This window comes from Nerophis lumbriciformis, linkage group LG26 (assembly GCF_033978685.3).
Source record: "Nerophis lumbriciformis linkage group LG26, RoL_Nlum_v2.1, whole genome shotgun sequence".
In the NCBI taxonomy this organism is placed as follows: domain Eukaryota; kingdom Metazoa; phylum Chordata; class Actinopteri; order Syngnathiformes; family Syngnathidae; genus Nerophis; species Nerophis lumbriciformis.
In genome coordinates this window covers 6,755,925-6,770,918 of record NC_084573.2, presented here as the reverse complement: position 1 = coordinate 6,770,918, position 14,994 = coordinate 6,755,925, and the positions used below count along the sequence as shown (strand labels likewise).

General features: G+C 44.1%; 1 protein-coding gene across 3 annotated transcripts in view; it reads left to right on the top strand.

Annotated features, from left to right (window-relative positions):
• The first annotated feature begins 4,448 nt into the window (after window positions 1-4,448).
• The window catches only part of LOC133624003 (uncharacterized), a 174,681-nt gene continuing 164,135 nt past the window's right edge, over window positions 4,449-14,994 (top strand). For 2 of the 3 annotated variants that reach the window (XM_072916195.1, XM_061987577.2), the window contains exons 1-4: window positions 4,449-4,860; window positions 4,930-5,305; window positions 5,615-5,725; window positions 14,050-14,232. In XM_072916195.1, the coding sequence (XP_072772296.1) occupies window positions 5,095-5,305; window positions 5,615-5,725; window positions 14,050-14,232 (505 nt within the window). In that variant the 5' untranslated portion in view covers window positions 4,449-4,860; window positions 4,930-5,094. The remainder of the gene's footprint in view (window positions 4,861-4,929; window positions 5,306-5,614; window positions 5,726-14,049; window positions 14,233-14,994) is intronic. The other variant, XM_072916196.1, reaches the window with a different exon arrangement.

Here is a 14,994-nt window from a genome sequence, read left to right as displayed (position 1 = left end):
GTATGAAAATGAAAAATATGAGCATGTACAATACTCAATACTTGGTTGGAGCTCCTTTTGCCTCAATCACTACGTTAATGCGGCGTGGCATGGAGTCGATGAGTTTCTGGCACTGCTCAGGTGTTATGAGAGCCCAGGTTGCTCTGATAGTGGCCTTCAACTCTTCTGCGTTTTTGGGTCTGGCATTCTGCATCTTCCTTTTCACAATACCCCACAGATTTTCTATGGGGCTAAGGTCAGGGGAGTTGGCGGGCCAATTTAGAACAGAAATAGTAATACCATGGTCCGTAAACCAGGCACGGGTAGATTTTGCGCTGTGTGCAGGCGCCAAAGTCCTGTTGGAACTTGAAATCTCCATCTCCATAGAGCAGGTCAGCAGCAGGAAGCATGAAGTGCTCTAAAACTTGCTGGTAGACGGCTGCGTTGACCCTGGATCTCAGGAAACAGAGTGGACCGACACCAGCAGATGACATGGCACCCCAAACCATCACCCAACCATGCAAATTTAGCATTTCCTTTGGAAATCGAGGTCCCAGAGTCTGGAGGAAGACAGGAGAGGCACAGGATCCACGTTGCCTGAAGTCTAGTGTAAAGTTTCCACCATCAGTGATGGTTTGGGGTGCCATGTCATCTGCTGGTGTCGGTCCACTCTGTTTCCTGAGATCCAGGGTCAACGCAGCCGTCTACCAGCAAGTTTTAGAGCACTTCATGCTTCCTGCTGCTGACCTGCTCTATGGAGATGGAGATTTCAAGTTCCAACAGGACTTGGCGCCTGCACACAGCGCAAAATCTACCCGTGCCTGGTTTACGGACCATGGTATTTCTGTTCTAAATTGGCCCGCCAACTCCCCTGACCTTAGCCCCATAGAAAATCTGTGGGGTATTGTGAAAAGGAAGATGCAGAATGCCAGACCCAAAAACGCAGAAGAGTTGAAGGCCACTATCAGAGCAACCTGGGCTCTCATAACACCTGAGCAGTGCCAGAAACTCATCGACTCTATGCCACGCCGCATTAACGCAGTAATTGAGGCAAAAGGAGCTCCAACCAAGTATTGAGTATTGTACATGCTCATATTTTTCATTTTCATACTTTTCAGTTGGCCAACATTTCTAAAAATCCCTTTTTTGTATTAGCCTTAAGTAATTTTCTAATTTTGTGACACATGGAATTTTGGATTTTCATTTGTTGCCACTTCAAATCATCAAAATTTAATGAAATAAACATTTGAATGCATCAGTCTGTGTGCAATGAATAAATATAATGTACAAGTTACACCTTTTGAATGCAATTACTGAAATAAATCAAGTTTTTCAAAATATTCTAATTTACTGGCTTTTACCTGTATAGTCTTCTTACCCTTGTAAGCATCCCGTGTCTGGCTTCCATCCCGCAAACTCGCTCCTCCCCTGTGACTTCCGTGTTTCCGTTGTGTCTGATGTTCCTGTTGTCTTCCCGCAGCGCTTCCCGTGTTCTTCCGTGATCCCCTGTTGTTTCCCTTACCTCCCGGACTGCCCTTTTGGATTCTCGACCTCCCGCTTGGAAACGGATCTTGCCTCTTCTCTCCTGCCCTGGATCATCTGCCTGCCCAACGGACTGTCTTCCTGCCCTGTTCCTCCTCTCGCCCAACACAACACTACAGCTAATCACACACATAGCCACACACCACATACAATTTTGGATCTACTTCACACTCCATTTCCTTAGTTTATATTTGTATTGTTTGATTATATATATATATATATATATATATATATATATATATATATATATATATATATATATATATATATATATATATCTAAGGTTAATATATATTTAATAAATCATTGTACGAAGATCCTGAGCAGTCCTGGGTTCAATCCCGGGCTCGGGATCTTTCTGTGTGGAGTTTGCATGTTCTCCCCGTGACTGCGTGGGTTCCCTCCGGGTACTCCGGCTTCCTCCCACCTCCAAAGACATGCACCTGGGGATAGGTTGATTGGCAACACTAAATTGGCCCTAGTGTGTGAATGTGAGTGTGAATGTTGTCTGTCTATCTGTGTTGGCCCTGCGATGAGGTGGCGACTTGTCCAGGGTGTACCCCGCCTTCCGCCCGATTTTAGCTGAGATAGGCTCCAGCGCCCCCCGCGACCCCGAAGGGATTAAGCGGTAGAAAATGGATGGATGGATTGTACATACTGCCCCCTGGTGTCTGAGCCGTCACCTCCCCTTAGTGTTACACAACAGCCGGACTGGTTGCTGTGGCGCAGGAAATTCGGCCGCCATCTTGAACCGGTATTCTACTCCTCTTGGACCAGCAGAAAGAACAAGGAAGAACACAATGGCAGAGTATTGTGCTGCCTATTCTTGCACAAATTGGCAAACTGTGGAAAACCGGTCATGTGGGATTACTTTTCACAAGTATGAGGGAACATTACTATTAGTTATAATTTGTAAATCAAAGATTATTGTACTGTATTTATGCCCACCAGCCAAATTGTCGCCAGCTCCTGCAGCTTAGTTGGCTACTGTATGTTTAGTGCCAGTGTTCACACTGAGGGTGGCTGTATAAACAACTTTAACACTGTTAGAAATATGCGCCACACTGTGAACCCACACCAAACAAGAATGACAAACACCTTTCGGGAGAACATTCGCACCGTAACACAACATAAACACAACAGAACAAATACCAGGAATCCTTTGCAGCACTAACTCTTCCGGAACGCTACAAGGTGTATGTGTGTGTGTGTGTGGGGGGGGGGGGGGTGTATTTTGTAGCGTCTCGGAAGAGTTAGTACGGCAAAGGGTTCTGGGTATTTGTTTTGTTGTGTTTATGTTGTGTTACGGTGCGGATGTTCTCACAAAATGTCAATCAATCAATCAATCAATCAATGTTTATTTATATAGCCCTAAATCACAAGTGTCTCAAAGGGCTGCACACGCCACAACGACATCCTCGGTACAAAGCCCACATAAGGGCAAGGAAAAACTCACCCCAGTGGGACGTCGATGTGAATGACTATGAGAAACCTTGGGGAGGACCGCATATGTGGGTAACCCCCCCCCCCCCCCCCCCCCCCCCCTTCTAGGGAGACCGAAAGCAATGGATGTCGAGTGGGTCTAACATAATATTGTGAGAGTACAGTCCATAGTGGATCCAGCATAACAGTAAGAGTCCAGTCCACAGTGGGGTCAGCAGGAAACCATCCCGAGCGGAGACGGGTCAGCAGCGCAGAGATGTTCCCAACCGATACACAGGCGAGCGGTCCACTCCGGGTCCCGACCCCGGACCCGGAGAGAACCGTGTTTGTCATTCTTGTTTGGTGTGGATTCACAGTGTGGCGTATATTTGTAACAGTGTTAAAGTTGTTTATACGGCCACCCTCGGTGTAACCTGTATCGCTGTTGATCAAGTATGCATGCATTCACGTGTATGTGTGCGTACAGAAGCCGCACATATCTTGTGACTGGGCCGGCACGTTGTTAGAATGGATGGGGACGGCGTGGCAAAGTTGGTAGAGTGATCGGAGGGTTGCTGGTTACTGGGGCTCAATCCCCACCTTCTACCATCCTAGTCACGTCCGTTGTGTCCTTGGGCAAGACACTTCACCCCTTGCTCCTGATGGCTGCTGGTTAGCGCCTTGCATGGCAGCTCCCGCCATCAGTGTGTGAATGTGTGTGTGAATGGGTGAATGTGGAAATACTTTCAAAGCGCTTTGAGTACCTTGAAGGTAGAAAAGCGCTATACAAGTATAACCCATTTATCATTATCATTTATGAAAAGCGGACGTGACGACAGCTCGTGGAGGACGTGAAATTAATGTAGTGCCTTTAAGGCACGCCCCCAAGACTGTGGTCCGGGTGGAATACGAGATATAATGACTGATGAACACCTTCGTTCGATAATGAAGGTTGCCTCAGCTCAAAGCCTGAGCCCCGACATTAATTAACTAGCATCCAAGAAAAGATGGCAGGTATCTGGCTTGGGCACATCAGATTAGATCAGTGTGTTGCAAACTGAGTCCTGAATGGTTGTTTTATTCATTGCTATTTTATTTTCAAATTTATTAGCCTGTAGAAAAAGTTAATGTTGATATTTAACTCAGAAGGCTGCAAATAGAAAAGAGGCATTCCATTTTTATTTAAATTGTATTTGATATACCATTGATATTTTATTATTATTATTATTATTATTATTATTATTTGAAACTGGATTTTGCATGTCACTATAACGTTATATAAGCCTTGCTTGTTCAATATTCAATGCAAAACTTGTTTGGGTCCCTATTAAAAGGTTAATTTGTTCAACCTTGGCCCGCGGCTTTGTTCAGTTTTAAATTTTGGCCCACTCTGTATTTGAGTTTGACACCCTTGCGGTATGCCGTACAAGCCTCGACAGAATGGGGAAATGAGGAAATGTAAAGTCCTGCCGTTTCTCTCGCGAGATCTGACAACTGCGTGGGAAGCGGACGAGGAAAAAGCAAAATGGCGTTTTACGGAGAAGACGTCGTATTATGTTTATAATAGTTATGTGTTCTTCATCAGTTTGTACATGCACACACATATGTGGTTTAATAGAGTAAATATCGTTGTTATTTGTTTGTATCCGGATACATTAGTCTGAGCGCACTTTGACGCTTTCCGTGCTAGCTTAGCGTGCTAGTTAGCTTAGCTTGTTAGCTGCTAACAAAGAGAAGCAAGAGAGGCTAAGCAGAGATCAAGTGTGAGTGTAAAGTGTTGTGATTGTGTGAAAATGTGCGAAGGAACGATAGCAGAGTACGAGGAGGAACTTTGTCCAACAAAAGAGGAGAAGGAGCGACAACATCAACTACTGGACGCTGTTTTCAAGAAACATCAAGTTGTGTTACACAGAACAGGTTTGTTTACTTCTTACTCTCACATCTTTACTAACGTCATATTTATTTATTAACACTATTCTTAAATAGATTGCCTATAGGAAGGCGAATACATGGTGTTTACGTGACGTCACACATCCGGGTTATCCCGGGTCATCCGCCATCTTGGGAGGCAAACAAAACACACCTGGCCTAGTTGACACGCTTCACGATTATTGACAATAGCTTTGAGCAAACACTGGTGAAAGGCGCATAATGGTTATTTCCTGTTGGGTGAATGGATGTACAAATCGACGGGATGGATCAGTGCAGCGAGGATTTTTCAGTATTCCTAAAATTAGACACAACGAAGGAGAACAGACAAGGAAAATCAGCGAGGAGAGACGACGCTTGTGGTTGGCAAGCATCAACAGGAAAGAGGAGCCATCTCAACATTCCAAAATATGTTCTGATCACTTTGTAACAGGTAGGATTACGTCTCAATCTGTTTATTAAACATTTTAGAACGATGTATTGTTTATTTTTTTGTCAATTTGCTATTCTCGAAGCCCTTTATGGGATGGACCACGAAAGCGAAAGCCCCCCCCCCCCCTCAGGATATATAGCGCCCATCTCAGCCCAGGTTGCTTGTACACGAAATGAGTTGTAGATCTCAATGGATAAAATATTTAGGTATCAACCTTGTCATAAGTTAGATACATTAGAGATGCACTTTTGTTTGGTAATTACATAAGTGTTGCAATGAAATAAATGTTGTTGTTTTTTTTACCCCCAGGCAATCCAGCAGCTTTGTACGACAGGGCTAACCCAGACTGGGCACCAACCCTGAAGCTTTCAGCCAAATTGACACCAAAGAAGTTAGCACGTCTGGAACAAAGTGTTCTTGGTATGTTTTCCGGACGGATAGTACCGAAGCTCTTGATCCTGTTTTGAATAAGGAGTCCATGAAATTATTAATTTCATCCGGCGACGGTTCAGGAACACATGGAAGTTTCAGGTTGTTTCTTTTGCTGACACTGCCCCCATTTCGTGCACTGTCCAATTGTTTCTTTAATGTTTCTGCAGTTGTAAAATCAATGTGTCTGACCTCTGAATAGTTCACCCTGTCTACGGTGGTTGGTAATAACCAGTAAGATTTCTCTTGTGTAGCTGTCTTCTCTTTACTGATTCGATATGCTTCCATGGTATAGAACAGAAGGGCTCCAACATGTGTGCAGGATTCTCCCAGTCCTGCCATACAATCACAGTGAGCACTGTCTACAATCCCACTTGGTGATGCTATAATCCATGGCCGCAATGCTGTTTCGTTCATCCTTTGAGAATGACGCACCTGAAAATACAGAATAAATAATTTGTTAGTTTTTCGAATACATTCAGTCACCATCAGTGTATATACATAAGTAGTCCATACACCACCAGTAACCCACTTAGTATGCTATACAGGCGCATAACAAGGTGTGTGTGGGCTGGGGGTTATTGAGAGGGGGCATACTTTAAATTCATATATTTTCCATTTCAATCTGGGATTTAAGTGAAAAAAAATTGTCATACTCGTGAATTATATTTTATACTCTTCAGTTGGGCATTATCAAAACTAACAAATTGAATAAATTAACAAATTTATCACATACCGTATTTTCCGCACTATAAGGCGCACCGGATTATTAGCCGCACCTTCTATGAATTACATATTTCATAATTTTGTCCACCAATAAGCCGCCCCGGACTATAAGCCGCGCCTACGCTGCGCTAAAGTGAATGTCAAAAAAACGCTGCGCTAAAGTGAATGTCAAAAAAACAGTCAGATAGTTCAGTCAAACTTTAATAATATATTGAAAACCAGCGTTCTAACAACTCTGTCCCAAAATGTACGCAAATGTGCAATCACAAACATAGTAAAATTCAAAATGGTGTAGAGCAATAGTAACATAATGTTGCTCGAACGTTAATGTCACAACACACAAAATAAACATAGCGCTCACCTTCTGAAGTTATTCTTCATTCGTAAATCCTTCGAATTCTTCGTCTTCGGTGTCCGAATTGAAAAGTTGCGCAAGCGTGGTATCCAAAATGGCCGGTTCCGTCTCGTAGAAGTCATCGGGAGTCAGTGTCGCTGTTGTTCTGTGAATCCTGCCTTCCGGAAAGCTCGGACCACAGTTGTGACCGAAATATCTGCCCAGGCATTTACGATCCACTGGCAAATGTTGGCGTATGTCGTCCGAGGCTGTCTGCCCGTCTTAGTGAAGGTGTGTTCGCCTTCGGAGCTGTGTGAAAAAAGCCACCCGGCCTCTTCGCGTAAACTTCCCTTAACCACTCGCTCATCTTTTCTTCATCCATCCATCCCTTCGAGTTAGCTTTTATGATGACGCCGGCTGGAAAGGTCTCTTTTGGCAAGGTCTTCCTTTTGAATATCACCTGGGTGGAAGTTAGCATGGCAAGCTAGAACCACAGTGAAGGATGACTTCTCATTCCCTGTGGTGCGAATATTCACCGTACGTGCTCCCGTTCCACAGTGCGGTTCACAGGAATATCAGTTGCTGTGAAATACGGTAGTAATCCGTGTGCGGATGGAGAGATTGCGTCTTTTTATGAACCGGATCGCTTAGTAGGAGCCATTTTGTGGTCTTTACAGATGTAAACAGGAAATGAAACGTACGGTGATATCCGCGCGTTTTTTCTTCTTCTTCCGGGGGCGGGTGGTTGCTTACAGTAGAAGAAGAAGCGCTTCCTGTTCTATGGGGGCGGGTGCTTTCCTTGGCGGTTGCTTGCGTAGAAGAAGAAGCGCTTCCTGTTCTACCGGGAAAAAAGATGGCGGCTGTTTACCGAAGTTGCGAGATCGAAACTTTATGAAAATGAATCGTAATAAAGCGCACCGGGTTATAAGGCGCACTGTCAGCTTTTGAGAAAAATTGTGGTTTTTAGGTGCGCCTTATAGTGCGGAAAATACGGTATATAAATAAATATAAGTGGATGGGAGAGGACAGGCTTGGGCAGACTCCCCTTATCCTAAGGAGTCCGACGTGTCCTCGCTAAACACATGGTTTTAATGTACGTTATATATACATACCCTGCCCACTACAAGCACTTTCTCGTTTGCAGTCATGCTTTTAACGTCGCTGACCCATCCGTTAATAAACTGGTTGTACGCCTCCAGAGACTTGAATGCCCTCAATTCCTCCATTGTATAGGCACTGGTGTAATTGACGAGGTAGTTCAAAATGTCTATGTACGTTATGGCCGGGAGGCATTTGTGGTCATACGTGAAACTTTGTTTCGGCACTTCGTACGGGTCAACGCCTATGCATTGTGTCTTCTGGTTGTATCTTTCCAACGTCTGGTTGTCCAAGCCTTCTTTATACTTCTTTTTTGCTGGTTTCTCGGCCATTATGCATACGTTTGTGAACGGGTTCGTATATATGAATTTGCTGATGTTGTACCGGTGCGCTTGCCTTTCAAAATGGCGGATCGCGCGGAGCATCATGGGAAATCAGTCGGGCGTGAAAACTATGTATTGCCTTTTGGGGATGAAAACAGTGTCAGACACACAATATTTATGAGAGGTTGATGTTCCTCTCAGTGTGTAACAATGTGTATCAACATGTTTACACAAAACTCACAGTCACCAAATATATTTTACATTGTAATCAATATAATTCATAGTTTCATGGCTATTTTCCCTTCCTGATTCTGACCTACATGCATCAAGAAGTGAAAGTAAACATTTATTGTCAATCATCGTTCAATAAGCAAAGTAGTCAACAGTTGATTTATGAAAAGAACATAAAGGTGACTGACTTTCCTTCAGCGTGTCGTAGATATTGTTGTGTCGTTCGAACGAACAAATCTTTTGAGTGAACGTACTGAACCGAATCACTTCATGAACTGATTCGTTCCTTTCTCAGTTCAGTTCCGCCGCGACCATGACGGTATGAGTGGAACTGGCGCATTCTGTGACTCACTGAACCCTCGACGTCGCCGAACGATGCAGCCATCTACTCATCATGGGGGCGGGGGGAGGGACTGAGCGAACGATTCGTTCGCCGTGGATTAACGACATGAATCACTCAGTGAACGACAGAATCAGGACTCGCGAACCTACTGACACAGAGAACTGACTGTGTCGCGGAGGAGGACGTCACATTGAGGCTCTCGTTCAGTCACTGTGCGCGTCGTTCATTGGGTGCTGAGGGCTTGTGTCGTTCGCGAACTGACACCCACCGAGATCTGCCGCTGGGGAAGCTGTTACTGACTGACTCATGATTCGCCGACCTGCACACAGAACTGCTGCTGCAGAAGTGATTCAGGTTCACGTACTGAACTGTGCTGACTGTGTCACTCACTGCCTGCTGTACTGCATGCACAGAGCTGTGTAGGGACTCGCGTTCACCCTATTTGCTGCTTCTCCCGCGAATGTCTGCACTGTACTCTACTACGCACGCTGCCCCCCGGCCCCCCTCTTATTTTTTTTATTTTTTTGGTGGGGGGGGGGATTCAATGAACACATTTTTTGAACGACTCAATTTAAGGAACTGATTCTAGTGATTCAGTACAGTCAAAAGAACTGCCGATCCCATCACTAGTCGTAGATGGTCTCCAAGTGAATGTGGGAGTTGTGCTCTAAAGAGGAATTGTTGATGGAGATACTCCATAAAAACACCACATAGTAAAACATGTTTTGGGAAGAGTTCATCTTTCCTGCCAACAAAATGATCATGAAGAAAATTATTCTGTATGACGACGAAAACATACCATGGATGTTTTTAAGTAGTTTTGGAATGAGAATTGATTTATGTTATTTATATTTCAGTTATGGTTAGGACTATGGCTTTACAGAGAGATAAGGTTTAGGTGTAATAGGTCGACATCTATACAGAAAAAAATGTTTACACACTTTACACCAATTAGTGTGAAGTTAAGAATGCCTCAATCAATGCTGGCTCGTACTTTTAAAGGCTTTTCAAATTTCCCCCCTAACCACAAAATGTCCAAAGCTGTGTTTTACTCAATTTCCCACTTTAGAAGTAATTATAGTTAGGGATGCAACAACTAATCGATTAAATCGATTAAAATCGATTATAAAAATAGTTGCCGATTAATTTAGTCATCGATTTGTTGGATCTATGCCAGGGGTCGGCAACCTTTACCACTCAAAGAGCCATTTTGACCTGTTTCACAAATTCAAGAAAACAATGGGAGCCACAAAACTCTTTTTAAATTTAAAATAAAATAACACTGCATAGTTTTTTTTATTTATTTGTGCTATGTATAAACCAGATACGCGGCCCGCGAGACGTTATTTCGCGAGTTCTGTATGAATGGCGCTTGACAGCGTCATACTTGCCAACCCTCCCAATTTTTCTAGGAGACTCCCGAAATTTAGGGCAAGTATTCTCTCGAATGTCTGCTGATTTTCACCAAAACGACAATAATAAGGGCCTGCCGTGATGGCACTGTCTTTAGCGCCCTCTACAGGCTGTATAAACAGCGTGCCAGCCCAGTTACATGTTGTATGCGGCTTCTGCAGACACATATAAGTGACTGCAATGCATACTTAGTCAACAGCCATACAGGTTACACTGAGGGTGGCCGTATAAAACAACCTTAACACTGTTACTAATATGCGCCACACTGTGAACCCACACCAAACAAGAATGACAAACACATTTCTGGACAACATCCCCACCGTAACACAACAGTGGCGAAGTTGGTAGAGTGGGCGTGCCAGCAATCGAAGGGTTGCTGGTTACTGGGGTTCAATCCCCACCTTCTACCATCCTAGTCATGTCCGTTGTGTCCTTGGGCAAGACACTTCACCCGTTGCTCCTGATGGCTGCTGGTTAGCGCCTTGCATGGCAGCTCCCGCCATCAGTGTGTGAATGTGTGTGTGAATGGGTGAATGTGGTAATACTGTCAAAGCGCTTTGAGTACCTTGAAGGTAGAAAAGCGCTATACAAGTATAACCCATTTATCATTTATAACAAATACCCAGAATCCCATGCAGCACTAACTCTTCCGGGCTACATTATACACCCCCGCTACCACCAACACCCCCCCCCCCCCCTCCGTGCGTCGGTTGGGGTGGGGCGGGGTTTGGTGGTAGCGGGAGTGTATAATGTAGCCCGGAAGAGTTAGTGCTGCATGGGATTCTGGGTATTTGTTCTGTTGTGTTTATGTTGTGTTACGGTGCGGGTGTTCTCCAGAAATGTGTTTGTCATTCTTGTTTGGTGTGGGTTCACAGTGTGGTGCATATTAGTAACAGTGTTAAAGTTGTTTTATACGGCCACCCTCAGTGTGACCTGTATGGCTGTTGACCAAGTATGCCTTGCAGTCACTTAAGTGTGAAGGGCAGAGCCTGCATACAACATGTGACTGGGCCGGCACGCAGATAGTGTAAAATCGGACGCTAAAGGCACGCCCTCAATATTGTTGCCCCGGGAGATTTTCGGGAGAGGCACTGAAATTCGGAAGTCTCCAGGAAAAATCGGGAGGGTCAGCAAGTATGCAGCTGAGCGCATCAGAGTGATCAAAGAGCCGCATGCGGCTCCGGAGCCGCGGGCTGCCGACCCCTGACCTATGCTATGCGCATGCGCTGAGGCTACGTTTTTTGTTGTTGTTTTTTTTTTAATTTATAAACTGCAACATTTACAAACAGCTGAGAAACAATAATCAAAATAATAGGGGTGTAACGGTACGTCTATTTGTATCGAACAGTTTCGGTACGGGGGTTTCGGTTGGGTGCGGAAGTGCACCGAACGAGTTTCCACACGGACATATTAAGTAGCGTACTGCACGTTGTGTAAACAATACTCAAAATGCCGGACATTTGAGGCATTTAAGATACACCGCCCGGACAGCCCCGCAAAAGAGGACATGTCCGGTGAAAAGAGGACGTATGGTCAGGACCTAGCCTGTGAAACCGATCGGTTTCACATCCGGTGAAACCGGGCTTGGATAGGCTGACCATACGCCCTCTTTTCACCGGACATGTCCTCTTTTGCGGGGCTGTCCGGGTGGTGTTTCTTAAATGCCTCAAATGTCCGGCATTTTGAGTTATGGTTGCGTGTATTTTCAATGTACGTTCAGGGTTAAGAAGGTTAAAAACACAACAAGTTGTGTGTGCAGCAGCATTGGTGAGGGAGGGGCAGAGACAGAGAGAGAGAGAGAGAGTTATGATAAACGCGCATGCGTCGCCAGGCTCTGCTTTTTATCCATAGATTTATCAGATTTAATTTGTTATTATCTATAGCAGGGGTGTCAAAAGTGTGCATTTTTGTAACATTTCCCTTGTTTTATTTGGCAAGTTGAAAGAACATGGCGCCAGTATGCTGTTTTTTCCCCCAATAAAATACTGGAAAGGATAGAAATGTAGTTTGTCTCTTTTATCCGATTATTAATCGATTAATCGAAGCAATAATCGACAGATTAATCGATTATCAAATTAATCGTTAGTTGCAGCCCTAATTATAGTGCATGGGACTATAATTTTGTCCCAACCAAACAAAATGACAATTAAAAAAAAGCATTTTGTATGATGACATAAACATGGTATGCATGTTTATATTCCAGTCATGGTTAGGACTATGGCATTACGAGGTTAAGGTTAGAGATAAGGTTTAGGTGTAATAGGCCGACATGTATACAGAAAATATTGGTTACACACTTCACACCAGTGAGTGTGAAGGTAAGAATGCCTCAATCAATGCTGGCTTGTCCTTATAAAGACTTTTCAAATCCCCTCCTAAAATTTCCAAACCTGTTTGTTTTTACTCACTGTACCACTTTTGAAGTAATTTTAGTGGCTGGGACAAAAGGAAGACTTTCTCGTGATTTGATTGGTAGCTTAGCTACACACTTTTATCACAACACACGACAACACAAATAATGTTATTGTGTTAACAGTGTCAGTCAAAAACTATTCTCTTCTCTCTAAAAGGCCTACTGAAATGCGATTTTCTTATTTAAACGGGGCTAGCAGGTCCATTCTATGTGTCATACTTGATTATTTCGCGATATTGCCATATTTTTGCTGAAAGGATTTAGTAGAGAACAGCGACGATAAAGTTCGCAACTTTTGGTCGCTGATAAAAAAGCCTTGCCTGTACCGGAAGTAGCAGACGAGTAGCGTGACGTCACAGGTTGTGGAGCTCCTCACATCTGCACATTGTTTACAATCATGGCCACCAGCAGCGGGAGCGATTCGGACCGAGAAAGCGACGATTTCCCCATTAATTTGAGCAAAGATGAAAGATTCGTGGATGAGGAAAGTGAGAGTGAAGGACTAGAGGGCAGTGGGAGCGATTCAGATAGGGAAGATGCTGTGAGAGGCGGGTGGGACCTGATATTCAGCTAGGAATGACTAAAACAGTAAATAAACACAAGACATATATATATTCTATTAGCCACAACACAACCAGGCTTATATTTAATATGACACAAATGAATCCCGCATAACAAACACTTCCCCTCTCCCGTCCATATAACCCGCCAATACAACTCAAACACCTGCACAACACACTCAATCCCACAGCCCAAAGTACCGTTCACCTCCCCAAAGTTCATACAGCACATATATTTCCCCAAAGTCCCCAAAGTTACGTACGTGACATGCACATAGCGGCACGCACGTACGGACAAGCGATCAAATGTTTGGAAGCCGCAGCTGTATGCGTACTCACGGTACCGTGTCTGCGCATCCAACTCAAAGTCCTCCTGGTAAGAGTCTCTGTTGTCCCAGTTCTCCACAGGCCAATGGTAAAGCTTGACTGTCATCTTCCGGGAATGTAAACAATGAAACACCGGCTGTGTTTGTGTTGCTGCAGTCGGCCGCAATACACCGCTTCCCACCTACAGCTTTCTTCTTTGCTGTCTCCATTGTTCATTGAACAAACTGCAAAAGATTCACCAACACAGATGTCCAGATAAATGTGGAATTTTGCGATGAAAACAGACGACTTAATAGCTGGCCACCATGCTGTCCCAAAATGTCCTCTACAATCCGCGACGTCACGCGCTGACATCATCATACCGAGACGTTTTCAGCAGGATATTTCGCGCAAAATTTAAAATTGCACTTTAGTAAGCTAACCTGGCCGTATTGGCATGTGTTGCAATGTTAAGATTTCTTCATTGATATATAAACTATCAGACTGCGTGGTTGGTAGTAGTGGGTTTCAGTAGGCCTTTAATCTTATTTACTTGTTTTCCCAACAGACGTCCAGCAGCCCCCCCACATTAAAGAGGAAGAGGAGGAAGTGTGGATCACTCAGGAGGAAGAGTGTCTTCTAGGGCAGGAGGAGGCTGATCTCACCAAGTTTCCACTGACTGTTGTCTCTGTGAAGACTGAAGACCATGAAGACAAACCACCTGAGTCCTCACAGCTTCATCACAGTCCAAGTAAGCACATATCATTTTATTCTCAGGGCATTCAGTCCATCACAACTGGACTGTTCACTTTGTCTTAGAAGACGTTTGGCCTCTCATCTATGGTGGAGGACAGCGTTTGTAAACATTGTGTTGAAAGGGAATGGAAAGATGATGAAATAGTCGAAAACCCTGGACGAGTCTGTGTCAAATGATGCTAAAACACCTGCCCAACTGTACGTTTTACTTGGTATCGTAACTACTTAGTATTATTTGTATCAATGTGCCCACCTTTGTTTACATTCAAGAACTTAAGCTTAGCATGTTTAGCCATTCATCCTCCTCCAGGGATAATGATAATGTAATAATCTTAGTTAATTTGTCCCCATGGAGACGAGGATTGCTGACTTAGAAGTGGTTTTGCACTGTGGAGGCTCGTTAGCCGCTAGAAAGTGTGTTGAGAATGAGTGCGTTCGCTTGTTGCTGTCAAATTTGCGTACACAATGTGTCGTCGACATGCATTAACACGATGTGATGATAGTATTAAAAGCTCTGTTCTTGACTACATTTATATAATTTATATCGTCTATATCAGTGTTTTTCAACCGCTGTGCCGCGGCACACAGGTGTGCCGTGAGATACAGTCTGGTGTGCCGTGGGGGATTATGTAATATTCACCCATTTGAGTTAAAAATAATTTATGCAAACCAGTAATTATAGTCTGCAAATGATGTGTTGTTGTTGAGTGTCGGTGCTGTCTAGAGCTCGGCAGAGTAACCGTGTGATACTCTTCCA